Genomic DNA, 18,118 nt, shown 5'->3' on the forward strand with positions numbered 1-18,118 from the left:
ACTCCATTCTCCATCTAGATTCGATTCCATCTATCTACTCCGTACCTATCCACCTATCTACCTTCTAGATATCCTACCGATCTTCAGCCCTTACTCCCGAGGTTTCCAGCCAGCACGCAAGGACCAGTGGCTGTGCCTTTCCTCCCCCTCCTCCGAGCCTCAGCTTGTCGGCCGTCGGTTGTCTCCCCCAAAACAATCGGACTCGAACCAACGTCAGCCTTCCCCGGGGATTCCCGCCAGAGTCAATTCTAAATTCTAAAAAGCATTCCCCCTTGGAGCGCAACCATTGATCTATGTCGCATTCCAATGTCTCCTTTCTTTGCCTGTTCCCCTTCTAAGCCCTACCTACACCTCCTGGCCTAGCCTAGGCGATAGGTATGTCGCCCTGGACCCTCCACAATCGGCGAAGCGATGCTATCTCCCATAACCTTATTCTGATTATATGTTCTCGACCTTCCCGCATGGGGCTTTCTATTCCACAGAACTCATTCCGCTTTCAACGCCAGATGCTAATATTCACTCAAGTGTTGCAGAACCAGGTGAGACAATTGACCATCTAATCCTCTTGCTCCCGCGACAAGCACAGCCAAGATGGAAGGCCTAGTGGATCCAGAGACGATCTACATGAAGCAGAACTGCATTGGTATGTATTCAAGCATCACGGGACTCATCCCACCGCAGAATCAGGGCTCCTAACTCGGTGGTATTTTTCACAGGTGGCGGGAGCTTCGGACGGGTCTACAAAGGGTATGCCATGCCACAGCTCCCCCGTCTCGTTCTGTTTCGCACTATTTCATGATTTAGTTGGCTTACATTGGTCTTCAATTCAGCGTTGATAAGCGTACCGGTGCCTCTGTTGCAATCAAGATAATCGATGTCGAAAATGCCGAAGATGAGGTCGAAGATATTATCCAAGAGATTGCAATCTTGTCGGAACTCAACTCCCCTTACGTCACACGATACCATGGGTCGTTCTTAAAAGGGTCCAGTCTATGGATCATCATGGAGTTCTGCTCCGGAGGAAGTTGCTCTGATCTGATGCGCCCCGGGACGATTCCAGAGGAGTATATCATGATCATCATAAAAGAGCTACTTCGAGGACTGGACTACCTGCATAGCGATAAGAAGCTGCATCGTGACGTCAAAGGTGCCACCCGATAACTTTTGCTGTAACCCCGCTTTGTCGCGAGACTAACATGATCGACAGCTGCAAACATCTTGCTTACCTCCAGCGGGCAGGTGAAATTGGCAGACTTTGGAGTCTCCAGTCAACTCTCGGCCACGATGACTAAGAAAAATACTTTCGTAGGTACTCCATTCTGGATGGCACCGGAGGTAATCAAGCAATCTGGATATGACTACAAGGCCGATATTTGGTCACTCGGAATCACTGCCATCGAGTTGGCCAATGGGGAGCCCCCTTACTCGGATATCCACCCCATGAAAGTGTTATTTTTGATTCCGAAGAACCCTCCGCCGACATTGCAAGGCGATTACAGCAAGGCCTTCAAGAATTTCGTCGAATTTTGTCTAAGACGAGATCCCAGAGAACGCCCCTCAGCTAGAGAGCTCCTAGAGCACCCCTTCATCAAGCGAGCAAAGAAGACGACCTATTTGACGGAATTAATTGAGCGCTACGAGCGTTGGAATGCAATCCACGGGAACAGGGGTGCTGAAGAAGAAGAAGACGTGGTTCAGGAACCCTTGGCAAAGACCTCTTCACCTGAAGATGAGGATGATCTATGGGATTTCGGTACCGTGCGGCCTGCGGGGCGAGCACCCGCGCTGAAACCGATGAAAGAAGCGGACATGAATTCGCGGGATCATGAACCCAACGAATGGAATTTAAAAGAAGAACACCGCAGAGACATGTTACGACCGAAGAACAGTATACCATCTACGCCTCTGCAGACGAAGCATATGCCTAGTGCTGTGCCCAAGCCATTGTCACCCACCAAGATCCCATTGCCACCATCTCCCATCAAGCAAACACCAGGAGAGCTCCCACCACAAACACCATCGCACCTACAACAGCCAGTCCCGCGTCAACCAAAGGGGAGTCCTGGTAGCGAATATGATAGGGCCCTGCAGCAAGCGCTGGCTGAGGATCTGAGTTTCCTCCAGCTCGATCGCTCTCCTGGCTTTCCACCAGCTCCTTCGAAAGACCGAGGTGCTCCCCCAGCTGTGCAAGGGCATCAAAAGGCCTGTCAGGCACATTTACCGGAGGGATCGTCGTATCAGGGGCGCATGCCGGCGCAACCAGTTTCGAAGCTCGCGGATCAGAACGTTCGTCCCGCCATAGAACCTTATCCACCACGTCAATCGTATTCGCAGCCACATGACAGGCTCCCTCCCACACCAAAGCATCTGTCACAACGACCCCAGCAAGCTGCGGTGCATGATTCTCAGCCGTCAGCCGTCAAGCCTGATTATTTCCAGCTTCATAATACAACAGATGGAGCCCTCGACGAAAGAGCGCGGGAGACAAGCCAATCTCTCTCGTCGAATGAGATGACAGCCCTGAACAGTGTGATATTACCTGCACTCAAAGCAGCCATCCGTCGCCGGACGCGGCGTATGGAACTCGTTTCACGCAACTCCACTAGGGATGCTAGCGATAACATGTATGATCAGCAGTCACGCCAAGAGTATGTTCACGCGATGATGGAAAGCCTGGTAGGTGATGTTTGCGGCATGTTTACGAGGCTTGAGCGTTGGGATAATCAGGCACCTGTGGGGATGGGCGCTCAAGTGACCTCGTTTTTGGAAGGATTTCTGGAAGAGATTCTTGTCCGAGTCGAACCCTCTGACTCGGATTCGAACCCAAGTAGGGCCTAGATACAACTCTGGTTTATCATTCAGCACAGCGCAATTGACAGCGCCGATTCCATCTTTAGGGGCTGGTTTTGAAAAATGATTCATCCACTTTCAGCAAAGACAGATCAACCAAAGTTGAATCTTATGGGAGTCCTTAACCCAGAAAATGATGACTATGGATGGAGAATTGAAATCCCGGCGCGCTATCTTCGTCCGCTATCATGGCACCTACTCCACCAACCTTGGTTTTTGTGTCTTGGTTTGACTCACATGACACCCTCCATTTTGCAAAGCCACTCTTCCTCAATTTTTTCTAACGTCCTCTCACCAAAAGTCCTGGCAGAACCCAGCTTGGTGGGACTGATCCCAATGCACGAAAGTTCTGTTCTTGGTGCTGCATGCCTAGTTGGACAACGCGCCTCATAAGATGCGGCATGCATTTGATTTGGTGTCCTTTCACCCCCTGCTCTTCTTCATCTCGCTATCCTGGAGATTTCTGGGCTGGGACCTTCAACCGATTTAGTGAACAGAAGTTGCCTTACAGGAATCTGGCCTTCTCTTTTCCTTTTCTGATTACGTCTGTGAATACATGGCACGGTCTTCAAAGGCATTCTTTTTTCGTTGTTTTATTCTCTTTTACTTTTCTTTTGCCTTTTCTTCTTCTACGTGTAAGGATAACAAAATGACGTGAGGGTAATGTAATTTGTTGCTCCTTTGTCTATCAATGTACACTATGTACCTGGTGTACAAAAAAATCACAGGCATGCGGGTGATGCTCTGTTCAGATGGCTTCACATGATGAAACTGTCTGGGTCACCTAGCCTTGTCTCGTTTCTTGTTGGATGAGACAGCTTTCAAGCAAACCATGAAGTATGAACGCTTGAGGTTAGAACCCCAGGACGCAACAGCCCCATGCCATCCACACTCACGGAGAGTATCTCGATGAAGCTAGTATCTGCCGACGAAGTGGACGCCAGGTGCCGGCCGCTAGCAGATCTTGTGACAGTCTTGATAATACATGGCGTCTCCACACAAGTGCTCGACCTCTCCCTGGCTGTGTAGCATGCCCTACTTTGGAGATATGGGGTCTATCAGAGACACAGGGATAGAAATCCCAATCACATTCATCCGCTAGGGCGAAAGAGCCAATCAGTCTCAGGAGTCGGAATCAGGTAGTTCGTAATATTAAATTCGTTGGTGTTGGAGTGTGCACCATCAACGACATGATTCGTGCTGCCAGCCCCGGTCAACCCATTTACTGACATGGGGTTGTTGACTGTGTCGCTAATGTCCAGGCTGAGGATGTCAGTAGCTCGGGTGACTGGAACACGCGGGACATTGAAGAAGCCGAACACGTCGAGGTACTCGAGTTCATTGGGAGCCGGATTTCTGACTGTCGCTGCCGCTGGCGCAGACCGCTGGCTACTAGCTGGGGACGTGCGTGGCTGCCGTGAGATGAGAAAGTCCAAATCAAATGCACACCGGCGCATGTCTGCAAGGATTTTTACAGTGGACGGTGTGGCTCGCTCGCAGTCGGATACGCCGGATTGCTGGTATTCCCCGTATTCGTCGAGAACACGCTGCAGAATTGAACTGTAGCGTTCTGCTACCTTCCAGTACTTCCCCATCTGGGCAAGGGTGTCGACAAAGAAGAGTATATCGGGGCTAACCGTATGGGCTATAGTAGACCCGTGGACAAGTAGCAATCGAGCTGAAACCCAGAGAGTAAAGGCAAATGGTGGTCCCAACTTGTCAAGCATGTTGTTGTCCACGACAAAACGGGTCACGGAAAGGATATTGTCCACTGCAAGCAAGCATCGCTGGCTTGCGCTGTAAGATGGTGTGAAAATGGGAGATCGTGTGGTAGGGTATGCTGCTGACGAATGAAGCCGAATAACCGCACTGTAAGAAAGTGTAAGTTTACCTGTTCTTCAAGTGATGGCATGACAGTAGAATGGATAGTCGTACTCACGTTTGATAAGTGGCATGGAGCTGAACCCAGTCGCAATGGATTCCCTTGGCGGGCTTCGAACCACTGAACAACCGGGACGAGTTTTCGTATGCATAGTCGGCTGGGAGGCCGAATTCCCAAGAAGTCAGCTCGCTGTCTAATTTACGGTACGAAGCCTGCCATTCCTCAACGTCCGATAGAGCCCCTATATCAACGGGTCGCTTCAAAAACGCATGGATCCGAGAAAGAATGCCCAGCACTTCGACGTAGAGGCCAAACGTTCCAACATTTTCGGCACGGCTTACGTAGTCAGCGCGATCACTGGAGCGTTGAAACCATCTCGTTTCAACGGGCTGACTTTTGAGAAAGTATTCATCTTTACATGGTAACTTTCGGTCAATGTCCTTATCGTCCAAGGCAAAATCGAAGGCTGTTGCAATGGTAGAATAACGGTCCAGAAGATATACCATCCAGAAGAGCCTCCGCCTGCTCTCATCTTCAATCCAAGATTCGGGCTCTGGGAGCGTAACCGCCCTGAGAGTGTATATGGAGGGATAACTAGGAGCGATCAGTGAAGATTTTGCCTCAACGGCAAGTCCCAACTGGACCACTGACCGCGTAATCAGTGCAAGCAGCTTCCACCCCGGGGGACCGTTGGACGATCCCACTAGATCCAAGGCCAGAATTACCAGGGCTTGGAGAGCCTTGACTGATGAGTTTTCGAGCCCATAGAGCAGTACCTTCTGCTTTGAGGAGTCATGATACCGTCTGCGGTTCTGTTCGTTAAGCCGACTGTCACTTGAAAAGCGAAGTGTGGTCGCAACTATAGCGTAGAGCACCGTCCTATCCGCTTCTTCCAGTGGAGAGGGGCCAAAAAAAGTGTCCAGGGTGGTGCGACGATGGAGAACAGGACACCAAGTATTGATGTGTTCGAAGTAAAGGTCCACCAGCGCATACAGCAGATCATACGGCGGTAGATCAAGCTCTGGATCCGCAAGTGACTGTTCCTGATTGGCATAGAGATTGACCGGAACCTTGAGCGACGATTCATTTCCTGTATAATCATTGTGGGGCGGGTTATCTGATGCTTGTTGTACAGAATCTGGCGCAGGCATGACACTTGAAAGTTGGCTATGTATGGTGTTCTTTCCGGAGATGTCCGAAGGGCTGGTGATGGACGGATCAGGATGATGCGGTAATGGGGCGGCTGGGGGTGGTTCATGGAAGTAAAATGCATTAGGAGGGCTGTGGGCCTGAGCTGGCTCTGACGGGGAACTGTATGAAAATGGCCCTTGCTGAGAGATGTCAATACTCCTGCTAGATTGGCTCTGGAGAATATGCGTCTCGATCAGGCGGGCCTGTGTCTGGATGACCTCCTCCAAGCGATCTATTTGTCCAGTGAGGAACAATTTCAAGCCAAACAACCATTTTCTGAGACTAGCGACATACCTAGCCTTTGTTCCAACTCCTTGCCATAACCTGCGCGAAGACCAGGCTTCTTCCGCTCCTTATACTCGCACAGCTGACCATTGCGAGCACACCACCCACAGCTGGGCTGGGCTCGATCTACACTCATTAGCTGGACGTTTATACAGCAAGGATTGACAGAGAGGGGCACACTTACCGCATTTGACTTTTCTCTGCTTGCATAGCTCGCATCTAAGTCCATTAGTATGATGTCCAATGAGCTAAATCTAAGCACAGAGACCAAGAATTGAACAAGGGGAATATGAATAAAAAGGATCCGTGCCTTTCGAAGGTCCTTTTGGGGGGGGGGATTAAGAGACTGGTACGTACGACACTGTGAGGGGTCGTTTACGTTTCAGCGCACGATAGATGCTCGACCCGTTCTGAGCAACACGATCATTATCGCTATCGACTGCGGACCAGGACTCATCCCCGCTGTGCTCCCGTTCCAGATCGCCATGGAATCGGGATGGTGGTGGAGTCCGATGAGCAGAGGCAGCTGCAGCAGTGGTCGGCATGGTACTTTAGCGAGCCCGGGGTTATACCGTTATCCAGCGACAGCAGTTGGATCAGCGGCGATGAAGCATCCTGGCACGAGGGGGCGGATATCGGGGAAATTGGACCGAGTCTATCCAACGCAGTGGGAATGCGCAAAGCGAGCGAAACAAAGACAAAGAAGAACAGAGAAAATGGGAGGGGAAAAAAAGAAAGAGACGAAGGGCGTCGGGCTGGCATGGCCTGAGCCAAGAAAACACCCGCGGGACCCCGCAAAACCCGATCACCTCCACACCATCTGCATCCATGGATGAAGGAGACTGCTAAGGAACTAAGGAAGGCTGAAGAACTCCGGGGAGGCAGAATGACAAATGACTAACCACTGCAGGGCCGCTCCGCAGGGTCCGTTCATCCGTCATTCATGCTTCCATCCATCCTGAGAAGACTCGGGGTAGTATTACCCCGAGCCATCGCGACTCAGCCGAAGGGGGGAGGGGGCAGGGGAGAGGTTTTCACGGGCTGCCCCTCGACGCGGAGCAGCTCGTATGCTTTCAAATATGGCCCCTTCGCCCCCTGAGAGAAATTGGTTTCTCCTCTCTGATTGTTATTCTTTCTCAAGCATCCGAGATCTTGTTCCTCCTACCTTTTCTGCCAGAATACCGTCAGCATGGGCTCTATCGGACCTTTCCCCCGCATCAAAGAAATCCGCACCTTCATCATTGATGGGGTGGGATCTGGAGGTGACTACCATAATGTAAGCTCTGCAGCACTTGCGTATCCTTGATACAAAGCTAAAATTCCGGTTACAACAGGTCAAGGGAGGCCACTGGCTAATTGACAGCAACATCTCCACCCCCATGACTCGCTGGGCACAATACCGTGGCTCCCGCACATCATGGGGCATCAACGTCTTGGGCTCCTTCTGCGTCGAGATTGAGGCTACCGACGGAACCAAGGGATTTGCCACTGGATTCGGTGGCCCTCCGGCTTGCTGGCTGGTCCATCAACACTTTGAGCGTTTCTTGCTTGGTGCAGGTATGAATAAGCAACCTTAAGTCTACCATCAACGTCTAGGAGAACAGCGAGGCTAATGTTCATCCATCATCTTAGACCCGCGGGATACCAATGGTCTATTTGAGAAGATGTATCGGGGTTCAATGTTCTACGGCCGAAAGGGTCTCCCCGTTGCCGTCATATCGGTGATTGATTTGGCTATTTGGGACCTATTGGGCAAGATTCGCAACGAGCCCGTCTACAAACTCATTGGCGGAGCGACTCGCTCGCGCCTGGACTTTTACTGCACAGGCCCGCAGCCCGCGTCCGCCAAGGCAATGGGCTTTTCGGGAGCCAAGGTCGCCCTTCCCCATGGTCCGGACGAGGGTACAAAAGGACTGTTGAAGAACGTTGATTACCTCCGTAAGCAGCGGGAGTCAGTCGGCCCCAACTTTCCATTGCGTGTCGACTGCTATATGTCCCTGAACGTCCCCTACACAATCGAGCTCGTCAAGCGTTGCGAGGCAGAAGGCATCAACATTGATTGGTGGGAAGAGTGTTTGACTCCCGACGACTTTGATGGCCATGCGCTCTTGAAAAGAGCCCACCCCACCGTCAAGTTCACCACTGGAGAACACGAGTACTCACGGTACGGTTTCCGAAAGCTCGTTGAGGGTCGCAACTTGGATATTATCCAACCCGATGTTATGTGGGTCGGCGGCATGACGGAGCTGCTGAAGGTCTCGGCGCTTGCTAGCGCCTATGATATCCCAGTTGTCCCTCATGCATCTGGGCCTTACTCGTACCACTTTGTGGTGTCGCAACCCAACACACCATTTCAGGAATATCTAGCCAACTCTGCCGACGGAAAGACCGTTGAGCCCGTCTTCGGGAACATGTTCCTTAACGAGCCCATCCCAACCCAGGGATATCTCGACGTTTCGATTCTGGACAAGCCGGGCTTCGGGCTTGAGTTGAACCCGGCTGCTCCCCTCATTCCTGCAGCGTCCATCCTCACTCCGGCTCCTCAAAAAGTATTGGTTGCTCCAGTTGAGAGCCAACCGGAATCTAATGGCACGGCTTAAGCAGTATATGTCATTGGGATATCGATTGTTTTGATTCGCAGGCTGCTAGACGGCATTTTCTATTTGTAGTTCTTTGGCCCCGACAAGCATGTGTACATGAATTCTGCTTCATTTTTAGCTTCCAGAATGATAGATAGGGAGGGACAATGGATCCTGGACGTGACTTGAACAGAATGGCGTTCCCAGTGACATCCCGCGTGAGTGTGGGGTACATACAGAATGTGGGGGTGTCAGGGGCCTCGGGGCAACAATCCCACGAAATTCCCGAGGCGGACTCCACCCCGTAGTATCTTACCACCCGGCATAGAACAATAGTATTTATCCAAGGCAGCCGTTCGACTGATAGCCCACGTCAATCTTCAGCCAACCTTCGGGTGGAACCAACATCGCAATGCCTCTTCCACAACTCCTAGTCGGTAAAGTTGCCGCCATCACAGGCGGTTTGACTGGCATTGGACGGGTAAGGGAGCGAGCAAACAGAACCACACAGTACCAAGTCCTAGGTTCTAACATCCTTCTAGGCCATCGCCCTCGACTACCTCCGCCACGGCGCAAAAGTAGCCGTCAACCATCTCGGCGGACCAAAAGAAGAGCCTCTCATCACAGCAATGCATAAAGACGTATCCGAGATCACCGGAAACGACGAGGGGAACAGGTTCCTCCTTGTCACCGGCGACATCACACAACCCGAAACGGGCCGGGATTTTGTCGCAAAGGCCGTGGAAACATTTGGAAGGCTAGATGTGTTCGTGAGCAATGCGGGGGTTTGCAAATTCGAGGAATTCCTAGAGTGAGTTACCCCCATCCCTTCTACATGTGTGTGGTGTATTCTTAACGTCCATCCCGTGGTCTAGAGTCGATCCTCCTCTGCTCGGTCACACGGTAAATACCAACCTATCTGGGGCCTTTTGGGCAACGCAGGCAGCCGCTCGACAAATGGCCCTGGTTCAATATCCATCTGGCGGATCGATCATTGGAATCAGTTCTATCTCTGCGCTCGTTGGGGGTGGTCAGCAGACCCATTATACGCCTACGAAAGCCGGCGTCCTTAGTCTAATGCAGTCGTGTGCTGTCGCATTGGGGAAATACGGGATCAGATGTAATGCGCTACTGCCGGGGACGATCCGGACTCAGTTGAACGATGAGGATATGAGTGATCCGGTGAAGAGGACGTATATGGAGGGGAGAATTCCATTGGGACGATTGGGTCAGCCTCCGGATCTGGCTGGACCGGCGGTGTTTTTGGCCTGTGAGGAGTTGAGTAGCTATGTGGTAAGTACTGTGTTGTTTCCCAGTAATATGGCTTTTGAGGGTGCATGCTAATCAGCGAATAGACTGGGGCGCAGATACTTGTGGACGGTGGACTCTTCGTGAACCTTCAGTAGTTTATGATGGTGTGATCATGATACTGCATTCTGATGTGAACATATTGACAATCAGTGTACATACTCCCGCATATGGAAAGCATTTAGATTTCAATTCCGTATGCTTTGACTGCAACTCCACCCCAAACACCCTCCTTCTGGTCTTGGGTCAAGCCTCTCTTCTCCAAAATACCCTCCACCGCAGTCTTCCATCGTCTCCAGGCCACTGCATTGCCACCTCCTCCCACATTACACACCGGCCAGTCAGAGCCAAACATCACCCTCTCCGGCCCAAAAGCATCAAATATGACATCCGTCCATAACCGGACCTGCTCAACCAGGTACGCAATATCGGGCTCCGACTCTCCCACAAGCGGAGGAAGCTCCGAGAACCCACCGGAAAGCTTCATATACGTAAACGGATGCTGAGCCATGGCCGTGACGAGAGAACTCCACTCCAGGAAATCCGGGTGCGTAGCTATGGAATCAGGCGACGAGAAGGGAAGACGAAGATTCGGCTTGCACAAGTGATCTAACGACAGCTCGTTAGGAATATTATAACTCGCCGCTAGGAGAGGGGGCATACTGATAATGATCTTGACGCTATCCTTCTTGTCTACCCCATTGTACACCTTCTTCATCATCTCGGCAGCCTCTCTCAGCTGCCAAATTCCCCCTTGTCGGGCATCCACCCCAAGATCGAAGATCAACTGCTTTGTTCCTAGCCATTTCAATCCTCCAATAAAGTCAGACTCCAACATGACCCCTCTCGGTTTATCCTGAACCAGGTATCGAACTCCGCGGACCTTCTTGAATACCTCCTCCGATCGGGTCCGTTCCTGCACCTGTGTCATGTACCTTTCCAGAGCAGCAGGACCCCCAGGAACGGGCGCCCAAGGCACCATGCCCAGACAGAGCTCGCGATCTACAACCTTGTGCCCTTCCCCGGGGACGGGCTCCCCGGTGATGATTCGCGTAAGGAAGGAGACCTCATCGAGAGCGTGGGACCAACCACGCCCTGACTCTTCGACTGAAGAGATACGGTCGGTTTCGAGGAAGATGAATCCCCTGAGATAGAGGGCTTGGGTTGATTCTGGGGAGGTGGGAGTAGAGGCCGATGCGAGACGATACTCGTCGATTGAGTGCTGGGATCCTAGAGGACTGTCGGGTCCATACCAGGCCAAAGTGGGGAGATGCGACTCTGGAAACAGATGGATATGAGAGTCGACGATTGACGTTGGCATTGTGACGGATGCTTTCTTTGTTTGGCGGCGATTCCGAGATTGGTGATGAATGCGGGGTTGGGAGGGGTTGGGAGGACTACAGAGCTGGAGCAGCAGAGAAGGCAGGACTACGGTGCAAATAATGGCAGCAGAACAGCTGTCGGAGAGGGGAAATGCAGTCGGTCATCATGCGATACCCCCGACTGTGGGGGAGATGCAGAGATCCATTGGTGCTTGCTGGCCAGCCCCCTCCCCTCGGGGAGGCTTTGCGCCGAGTCGACGGACGGTCTAGTTCTAAGTAACTGAAGTACTGGTCTCTGCTTCCCCTCGCCTTGAGGACCTTTGGCAGGGTGGCTTTATATATCTGGAGTATGGCCCCAGATCCCATCTGTGCTTTCTGGACGGTTTGTGTTTCTCCAGCTCCACGACAGACCCAATTTCGGGCAGTCCATCACCCCTTCACCAATCACACCTCTGACGGAGATGGTTTTGACTTCGGTTGTGGGTATTCCTCGATGCCTAATGAGATTCTCACTTGTTGGCAAGGTATGCTCCAAATTACGAGAAAAGAGGGGTATTCCCCAGAATTGCCTCGGTTGCAGCTGACGGCGGCTTTCTTTGGCTCTTTGCCTTCCTGCAATTGATACGAGTCTGGGATCAGTCATCCACCCCGTCGTACAGACAAGCTGTGCTTAGCCAGTATCAGCAATACTCCTCCACGATGATCCCAGTTCATTTAGCGTATCGATTGGGAGCCCCCGTGATAAAGAGAGGCTGCGCCCTCGATCTGCGCTCGCTGGGTCTCGCTCCCCGCACCCTCCATTATTCCTCCTCCCTCTCTCTGCGACCACGAAGATACCATAACCCCGTGAATATGACTGTGTCCAATCTCAGCAGCGGCGATGCTGTTGTGCTGGAAATCCCAGCAAAACAGAAGGCTGCCATCTATGATCAGCCCGGTACTGTGTCTACGAAAATCGTCGAGTTAGATGTGCCCGAGCCTGGGGTGGGCGAGGTGCTGATCAATCTGTACGTGAAGTCTGCTTATCGAGTGTCTATTGCGGTGTGTCCGCTCAGAGGACATCCATGATGCAGCTTTATCGAGGTCAATGGGCTGCTTCATTCGATTAACGGGTGTCTGCAGGACTCATTCAGGCGTCTGCCATTCCGACTATGGAGTAATGACCAACACTGTGAGCAATGAGCAATGAGCATAGAGCCGTATTATTCCAGCTCCAGGCCCGTTCTGACTTGACCAGTGGAGCACTCTCCCCCACCCCACACCGCCAGGCCAGGTTGGCGGTCATGAAGGTGTCGGGGAGATCGTGAAGCTGGGTCCCGGGGCTGAGGCCTCCGGCCTGAATATTGGCGACAGGGTAGGGATCAAATGGGTCTCCGGCATATGCGGAAATTGCGGTGGGTGTCGTATTCTATCAATTTCACAATGACAAGCGGGCCTCTACTGACGATGTACCATCACAGAGCCCTGTCATGCGGGCGCAGACGGAATGTGCTTTAATCACCAGGTCTCGGGATACTACACCCCCGGCACATTCCAGCAGTATACCCTGGGCCCAGCCAACTACGTGACGCCGATCCCGGACGGCCTCGCATCGGACGAAGCAGCCCCGATGCTCTGCGCCGGCGTCACTGTCTACGCCGCACTCAAGCGCAGCAACGCCCGGCCGGGCCAGTGGGTCGTAATCTCCGGCGCCGGAGGTGGCCTAGGCCACCTGGCCGTGCAACTTGCAAGCAAAGGCATGGGACTCCGGGTGATCGGGATTGACCACAGCAGCAAAGAAGAACTAGTCAAGGCTTCGGGCGCCGAACACTTCGTCGATATCACTCAGTTCCCCCGCGATGATAGGGGCGAAGGTATCTCCGCTCACATTAAATCCCTAGCAGATGGCCTGGGAGCGCACGCCGTACTCGTATGCACGGCATCCAACATCGCATACGCCCAAGCTCCGCTATTCCTGCGCTTCAACGGCACGCTCGTGTGCGTGGGCATCCCCGAGAACGCACCTCAAGCCATTGCGGCCGCATTCCCCGGACATCTGATCGCTCAGCAAATGACCATCACCGGGTCCGCGGTGGGCACTCGAAAAGAGGCAATCGAGACGTTGAATTTCGCAGCGCGAGGGATCATCAAGGCTCACTTCCGGACAGAGAAGATGGAAGCATTGACAAGTATTTTTGAAGATATGAGTTTAGGTAAGCTGCAGGGGCGAGTAGTTCTTGATTTGTCTGAGTAATTAGCGTAGTTCTGCTTATTTATTTATTCATTCATGATAGTATATCTCAACAAACACCTCTAATAACGCGCCATTCTCCGGCCCAAAGACACCGATCAAACACTATAAAGCCAAACAAACGACACACGAGTAAGAAAAAGCAACCCACCAACCCCTCGTTTTCCAGCCCACGAAAAGAAAAACAGAAAAAATACGCCTTCCCCTCCACCAAACCTAAAGACACATAAAACCAAAAAGAATGACCGACGCAGGATTCGAACCTGCAATCTCTTGATCCGTAGTCAAGCGCCTTACCATTGGGCCAGCCGGCCAATTGTTGAAACTATTGTCCCATAGTTGACACTATACTCCAAAGAAAAGCCTAGTTTCCACAAGAAAGAAGTTTCGGAAAATCTTGCCCCACTTGACATTTGAGCTCTCTCTTCGGCGAAGACGAAAACATCGGCTTGAGTTTGAACATGCTAGGTTTCTGCTGCTATTCGACTGGGACAGGATTGGAAAGGAGTATAACTGTATAAATAGTAACTGTATAGATAGCACTACCTACTGCCTATCAGTCTGGCACGTTCTGCATATACACAAGATACCTGCTCTGGTCTCTGCCTTAGGCATAAATACGGCTTTCAATACTCAGGTCCTCCTTAGGCTTCCGCTTCCGGCTCGGCCGAGTGCAAACGAAAAAAAAAAAAAAAGGAAAATGAAACTGAAAGGCGGTAGGGTAAAAGAGCGGTAGAGGTAATCTTCTGGTTCGCCAGCGGCGAATTTGTCCGCTTCGCAATGGGAAGTTATTCAGCAGCTAGATACTAGGTAAGGTCAATCGGCATTTAGGCGACATGATTAGTGGAACGGCGGAATCTCGGGGCAACTTGAATTTGAGACGGTTAATGATACGCGGAGGACAAAGGACCGGGTACCGAAATCGTCCTAACTTCTGGGGTCAAGCTTTTTTTTTTTCCCCACTACGTATTCAATGAACTATTCTAGTAGACACCTCATGGCTACGTACTGCACAATTCTCAATCATCGCACGGGGTAAGATTCTCCGACTGCGATATACCCGATTCCGCGGGCCAGGGTACCGAGCAGCTGGGAGGGACCCATCCGGCCTCAGGCATGGGGGTGTAGTGTAGACATGCCAAACTCTATTCAGTACGCGCCTATTGGTCTGCACGTTCGCGTTCATGGTTACACAAGTTCCACCGGCAGTTCGACACCTCCCTAGTGGAACCGAGGACTGGTGTCCGTAGACGTCATGCGGCCTTGAACTGACGGCTGGTAATTGACTCAGTCTCAATTTTCTCTATCCGGTTGGTACCAAAGACGGGGTTTCTGGGATGGGTATCTGAGTGCGAGAAAGAACCGGATTCTTGTCCCAGTGATGGATTGGGAGCTGGGCAATAACCACGGTACTGGGATCGTATTGAACCGTCCCCTCGGGTCGGCGGCGACAGTGAGTGGTAATAAGGTTGGATGATCATGCCAGGGTACATTCTTTGGTACGCACGCAACCATGGGACTGCCTCGGTGCTTGTGTCATCCCATCCACAAGGTTGGAAGTATACCGTGGCAGCTGGTGGCGGTGCAATTCCCAGGAAGGGACAAAGGAAAACTTAGAACAAAGGAAACGGTATCACGTCATGGGGGAGGATTACCGATACCAGGCCAGCTGGGTAGGTAGACAAGAATCATTGTGCCATCTATCAAGCTAATGGATTGAAACAACTGGCGCTTCACAAAATGCAGACAATGGTGTAAGAGTGTATCAATGAGAAAAGCCGCCCAATCATGCAGTAATCGATCAACTGTTGCTCTCCAACAGTAGAGTTCAGTCTATCTCACCGGGTGCGCTTGCTGTCGCCCCGACTCGTAGCTGAAGACGGTCGCTTCTGACCAGCATTCGCCAGGGGGGTTTCTGCAGCACGGATCAGCGAGCTGAGTTGGAGTATATAGGCCTTCGGGGCTCGGTCCACTTCAATTCGGTGTAGGATGGCCTTCAGCCTACCCACAAATTGGTGAAGATCCGAAGCTGGCAAATACTCGAGGGCGTCGAGAATAAAAGATTCGCCAGTCTCATCGGTGTCTCCTCCAATAAGCCGATGAAATAGATTGCGTTGGTCCTCATCCTCCCCGTGGAATGTCGCTCGGCCCCAGTCGTTCCCTTCCAGCGCATCCCTATTGCGGCTGCAAATATCCTCCAACAGGGTGACCAAGGTTTTCGCAGCCCCTTCCATACCGTGTGGTGCTCGAATGATGATGTTTTCCCGGACACGGCCAACGCTGCGTTGGATGTCCTTGACTACAGACTCAACGTCCATGCCGGCTGCTGCACTCGGAGCCTGCCCTGTCAGACAGTACCGATCAAAATCTGCCAATAACGTCCGCAGTCTGTGGTGCACTTTGTCGAAATAAATCACCGCGCAGGCTCCTATGGGCATTGCCTTGCAGAGGCTAGAATAAACCCCGTCATCGTGCACAGCGAGCCGAAACATCGTGGCCTCGAAGTCCCCCTGCACAACGCACTGTTCGGGAGTACGCGACTGTCTCGCATCATCGAGAAGGTCGAGACGGAAGTCCTCTGGCAGTATAGCCGTGTTGAAGGCAGACAAGATGTCTCGAACCATCTCCTGGCGGCTCATTCCACCCTCGGCTTCGGAGCGAATATATTGCCAACTCAGCTGGTCTGCAATAGTTTCCAGCTTGTCATCCAAGAGGTGTTCCACCCGCCCAAAGTTCGGTAGACGTCCATCGCTCGACAGAGGTATGCCGGAGGGAGGAGACTGTGGGAGAAAACAGCCATGAAGCTGATCAAGGAGCCACTTTTGCTGGGGGTCAGTACGCCGGAGGAAAGAGGAAAATTTTAAATCAGGTGGGGGCGTGAGGTTACTCACAAAGATATGCTGGCAGACCACGCTAGGTCGGGCTGAAAATGTCGAACAGGTGCACGTATATCCTTTTGAACCGATGTGAACCCGAGGATGTTCTGTGAATTGGAAATCAAACCCTGTTGGTGTCGCACAGCAGCTGGCCACATTGAATTGGCTTGTCAACCCAACAAGAGCCTTGGCCTCGCAGTCGGAATCAAGTTTGGCGAGGTCATAGGTAATCCCTGATTTTCCTCGTATGGACGAGGAGACAGCCGAGACCCCATCCCCAGCATCACTCTCGTCGCTTCCGCTTTCAAGGAGCTCGCTGCTATCGCTGTCATTTGGAGGTGGCTCTCTCTCGGTCTGGGAGCGTGTCATCGGCATATCACCAGTGATCGAAAGGTCGTGGAACTGTTTGGTTGGGGCAGACATGAGTAATGACTCTCAATAGGTTTACTTTTGGCTCAGGTGTCCCCTGGACAGGATTTGTATTTGTTGGTTTGCAACGGCGAGACCGATTTATATAGAGTTTGTTCCGAACCAAGGATGGAAGCGGGTACTTGTGACCAGCAAATGCCCCAAGCTTGCCGCAATCGCCTCTCTGCCACAGTGACAATGAAGGGTTCGACCAGATCTACTGTTGAAATTTGACTCGTCCCCGAGCCCGGGCAACGCCATCGGTAGCCCCTGACTTCGCCGCATAAAGGAATATGGAACTGTCACTCGGATGTACGCGAGCATACACGCGCCACAATGGTATGGAAATCCCTGGTTTGCGATGGCATCATAGTTTTACCGCAGCTTGGCGCAGAAATCATGAACTCCTGCGTCCTGAATGCAGAGGCAACGCAGATTTGTACTCTCGGCGTAGCTCCGGTAGCAGGAGTCAGGACTGGGGAACCTGGAAATCACAGGACCTTCCGCTGAACCATATTGAGAGCCAGAAGCAATCATGTGCACCAAACTGCACGAATCATAATGTACAGCCAAGTTGGTACATCCGAGCAGCCTGTAATCATAAGCTAGATGTGCCGGATGGGTGATGCACAGTCCTTTGGCAAGCTGTGCCGTCGCAGCAGATACTAGGTCAGCGGCGCAGGTTCTAATAGCAGGCGGCAGCCGTCTGCAAAAGAAGACAGGATCGAAGCACTGCTTGATTGTGTGTCGCCGCAAGCTGGGCAGCGTCTTTTCCCTCCTCGCCAGCGTCTTCTATCCAACATGGAAATTCCTATGGGGAATTAAACTATTGGCCCTTCCTCGGAGGGTGCACCTGGTGGCACTGCATTTCTACGCCAGTCAATGGCCGAAAGAAGTTGACCTTTCTCGGCCTCGTAATACAGCTGAATGGGACTTATGGGCCGCGGGTACCACTTGGCCAAAGCCACCCTAAGGCTCCGTGTGAAAAGGCCGGATTTCATGGCACGCCGCAATCTATCGTGGATCACACCTGCGGCGATATGAAGTGTGGTTAATGCTTCCATCCATGTGGCACAAGCGGCGCAGCCTCAGCAACTGGGTCATCAGTTACCATGGTTTTCCATGGTGGGTGATGGCCACCCACGAGTGGATCACACCTGCGGCGATATGAAGTGTGGTTAATGCTT

General features: G+C 52.1%; 7 protein-coding genes and 1 non-coding gene across 8 annotated transcripts; 4 read left to right on the top strand and 4 right to left on the bottom strand.

Moving 5' to 3' along the window:
- Positions 1–500: 500 nt before the first annotated feature.
- Positions 501–3,027, top strand: BO94DRAFT_194248 (putative Ste20-like serine/threonine protein kinase). Its single transcript, XM_025606052.1, has 4 exons — positions 501–643; positions 717–747; positions 831–1,147; positions 1,208–3,027. Exons 1-4 carry the CDS (start codon positions 592–594, stop codon positions 2,836–2,838), a joined length of 2,031 nt encoding a protein of 676 aa, XP_025464402.1. The 5' UTR covers positions 501–591; the 3' UTR covers positions 2,839–3,027.
- Positions 3,028–3,507: 480 nt separating this feature from the next.
- BO94DRAFT_522994 (putative C6 transcription factor) lies at positions 3,508–6,995 on the bottom strand. The gene is made up of 5 exons (XM_025610198.1): positions 6,566–6,995; positions 6,393–6,427; positions 6,218–6,334; positions 4,790–6,155; positions 3,508–4,719 (listed from the first exon to the last, which is right to left on the bottom strand). Exons 1-5 carry the CDS (start codon positions 6,751–6,753, stop codon positions 3,942–3,944), a joined length of 2,484 nt encoding a protein of 827 aa, XP_025464403.1. The 5' UTR covers positions 6,754–6,995; the 3' UTR covers positions 3,508–3,941.
- A 45-nt stretch (positions 6,996–7,040) lies between these two features.
- On the top strand, positions 7,041–8,978 carry BO94DRAFT_522998 (L-rhamnonate dehydratase). The gene is made up of 3 exons (XM_025610199.1): positions 7,041–7,484; positions 7,543–7,765; positions 7,841–8,978. The coding sequence occupies exons 1-3, from the start codon at positions 7,398–7,400 to the stop codon at positions 8,806–8,808; spliced, it is 1,278 nt and encodes a 425-aa protein (XP_025464404.1). The 5' UTR covers positions 7,041–7,397; the 3' UTR covers positions 8,809–8,978.
- A 152-nt stretch (positions 8,979–9,130) lies between these two features.
- On the top strand, positions 9,131–10,267 carry BO94DRAFT_523002 (SDR family NAD(P)-dependent oxidoreductase). The gene is made up of 4 exons (XM_025610200.1): positions 9,131–9,268; positions 9,330–9,598; positions 9,663–10,080; positions 10,143–10,267. Exons 1-4 carry the CDS (start codon positions 9,200–9,202, stop codon positions 10,191–10,193), a joined length of 807 nt encoding a protein of 268 aa, XP_025464405.1. The 5' UTR covers positions 9,131–9,199; the 3' UTR covers positions 10,194–10,267.
- Positions 10,199–11,561, bottom strand: BO94DRAFT_498588 (uncharacterized protein). Its single transcript, XM_025609351.1, has 2 exons — positions 10,759–11,561; positions 10,199–10,704 (listed from the first exon to the last, which is right to left on the bottom strand). The coding sequence occupies exons 1-2, from the start codon at positions 11,414–11,416 to the stop codon at positions 10,277–10,279; spliced, it is 1,086 nt and encodes a 361-aa protein (XP_025464406.1). The 5' UTR covers positions 11,417–11,561; the 3' UTR covers positions 10,199–10,276.
- Positions 11,562–11,766: 205 nt separating this feature from the next.
- BO94DRAFT_194325 (zinc-dependent alcohol dehydrogenase) lies at positions 11,767–13,705 on the top strand. Its single transcript, XM_025606053.1, has 4 exons — positions 11,767–12,424; positions 12,540–12,588; positions 12,655–12,811; positions 12,878–13,705. Exons 1-4 carry the CDS (start codon positions 12,117–12,119, stop codon positions 13,648–13,650), a joined length of 1,287 nt encoding a protein of 428 aa, XP_025464407.1. The 5' UTR covers positions 11,767–12,116; the 3' UTR covers positions 13,651–13,705.
- A 184-nt stretch (positions 13,706–13,889) lies between these two features.
- On the bottom strand, positions 13,890–13,961 carry BO94DRAFT_t242. Its single transcript has one exon. It is a non-coding gene; the product is annotated as a tRNA-Arg (tRNA).
- Positions 13,962–15,331: 1,370 nt separating this feature from the next.
- BO94DRAFT_538082 (uncharacterized protein) lies at positions 15,332–17,092 on the bottom strand. Its single transcript, XM_025612416.1, has 2 exons — positions 16,539–17,092; positions 15,332–16,466 (listed from the first exon to the last, which is right to left on the bottom strand). Exons 1-2 carry the CDS (start codon positions 16,944–16,946, stop codon positions 15,486–15,488), a joined length of 1,389 nt encoding a protein of 462 aa, XP_025464408.1. The 5' UTR covers positions 16,947–17,092; the 3' UTR covers positions 15,332–15,485.
- Positions 17,093–18,118: the final 1,026 nt, after the last annotated feature.

The sequence above is a fragment of the Aspergillus sclerotioniger genome (genome assembly GCF_003184525.1).
Source record: "Aspergillus sclerotioniger CBS 115572 chromosome Unknown BO94scaffold_26, whole genome shotgun sequence".
Classification (NCBI taxonomy): domain Eukaryota; kingdom Fungi; phylum Ascomycota; class Eurotiomycetes; order Eurotiales; family Aspergillaceae; genus Aspergillus; species Aspergillus sclerotioniger.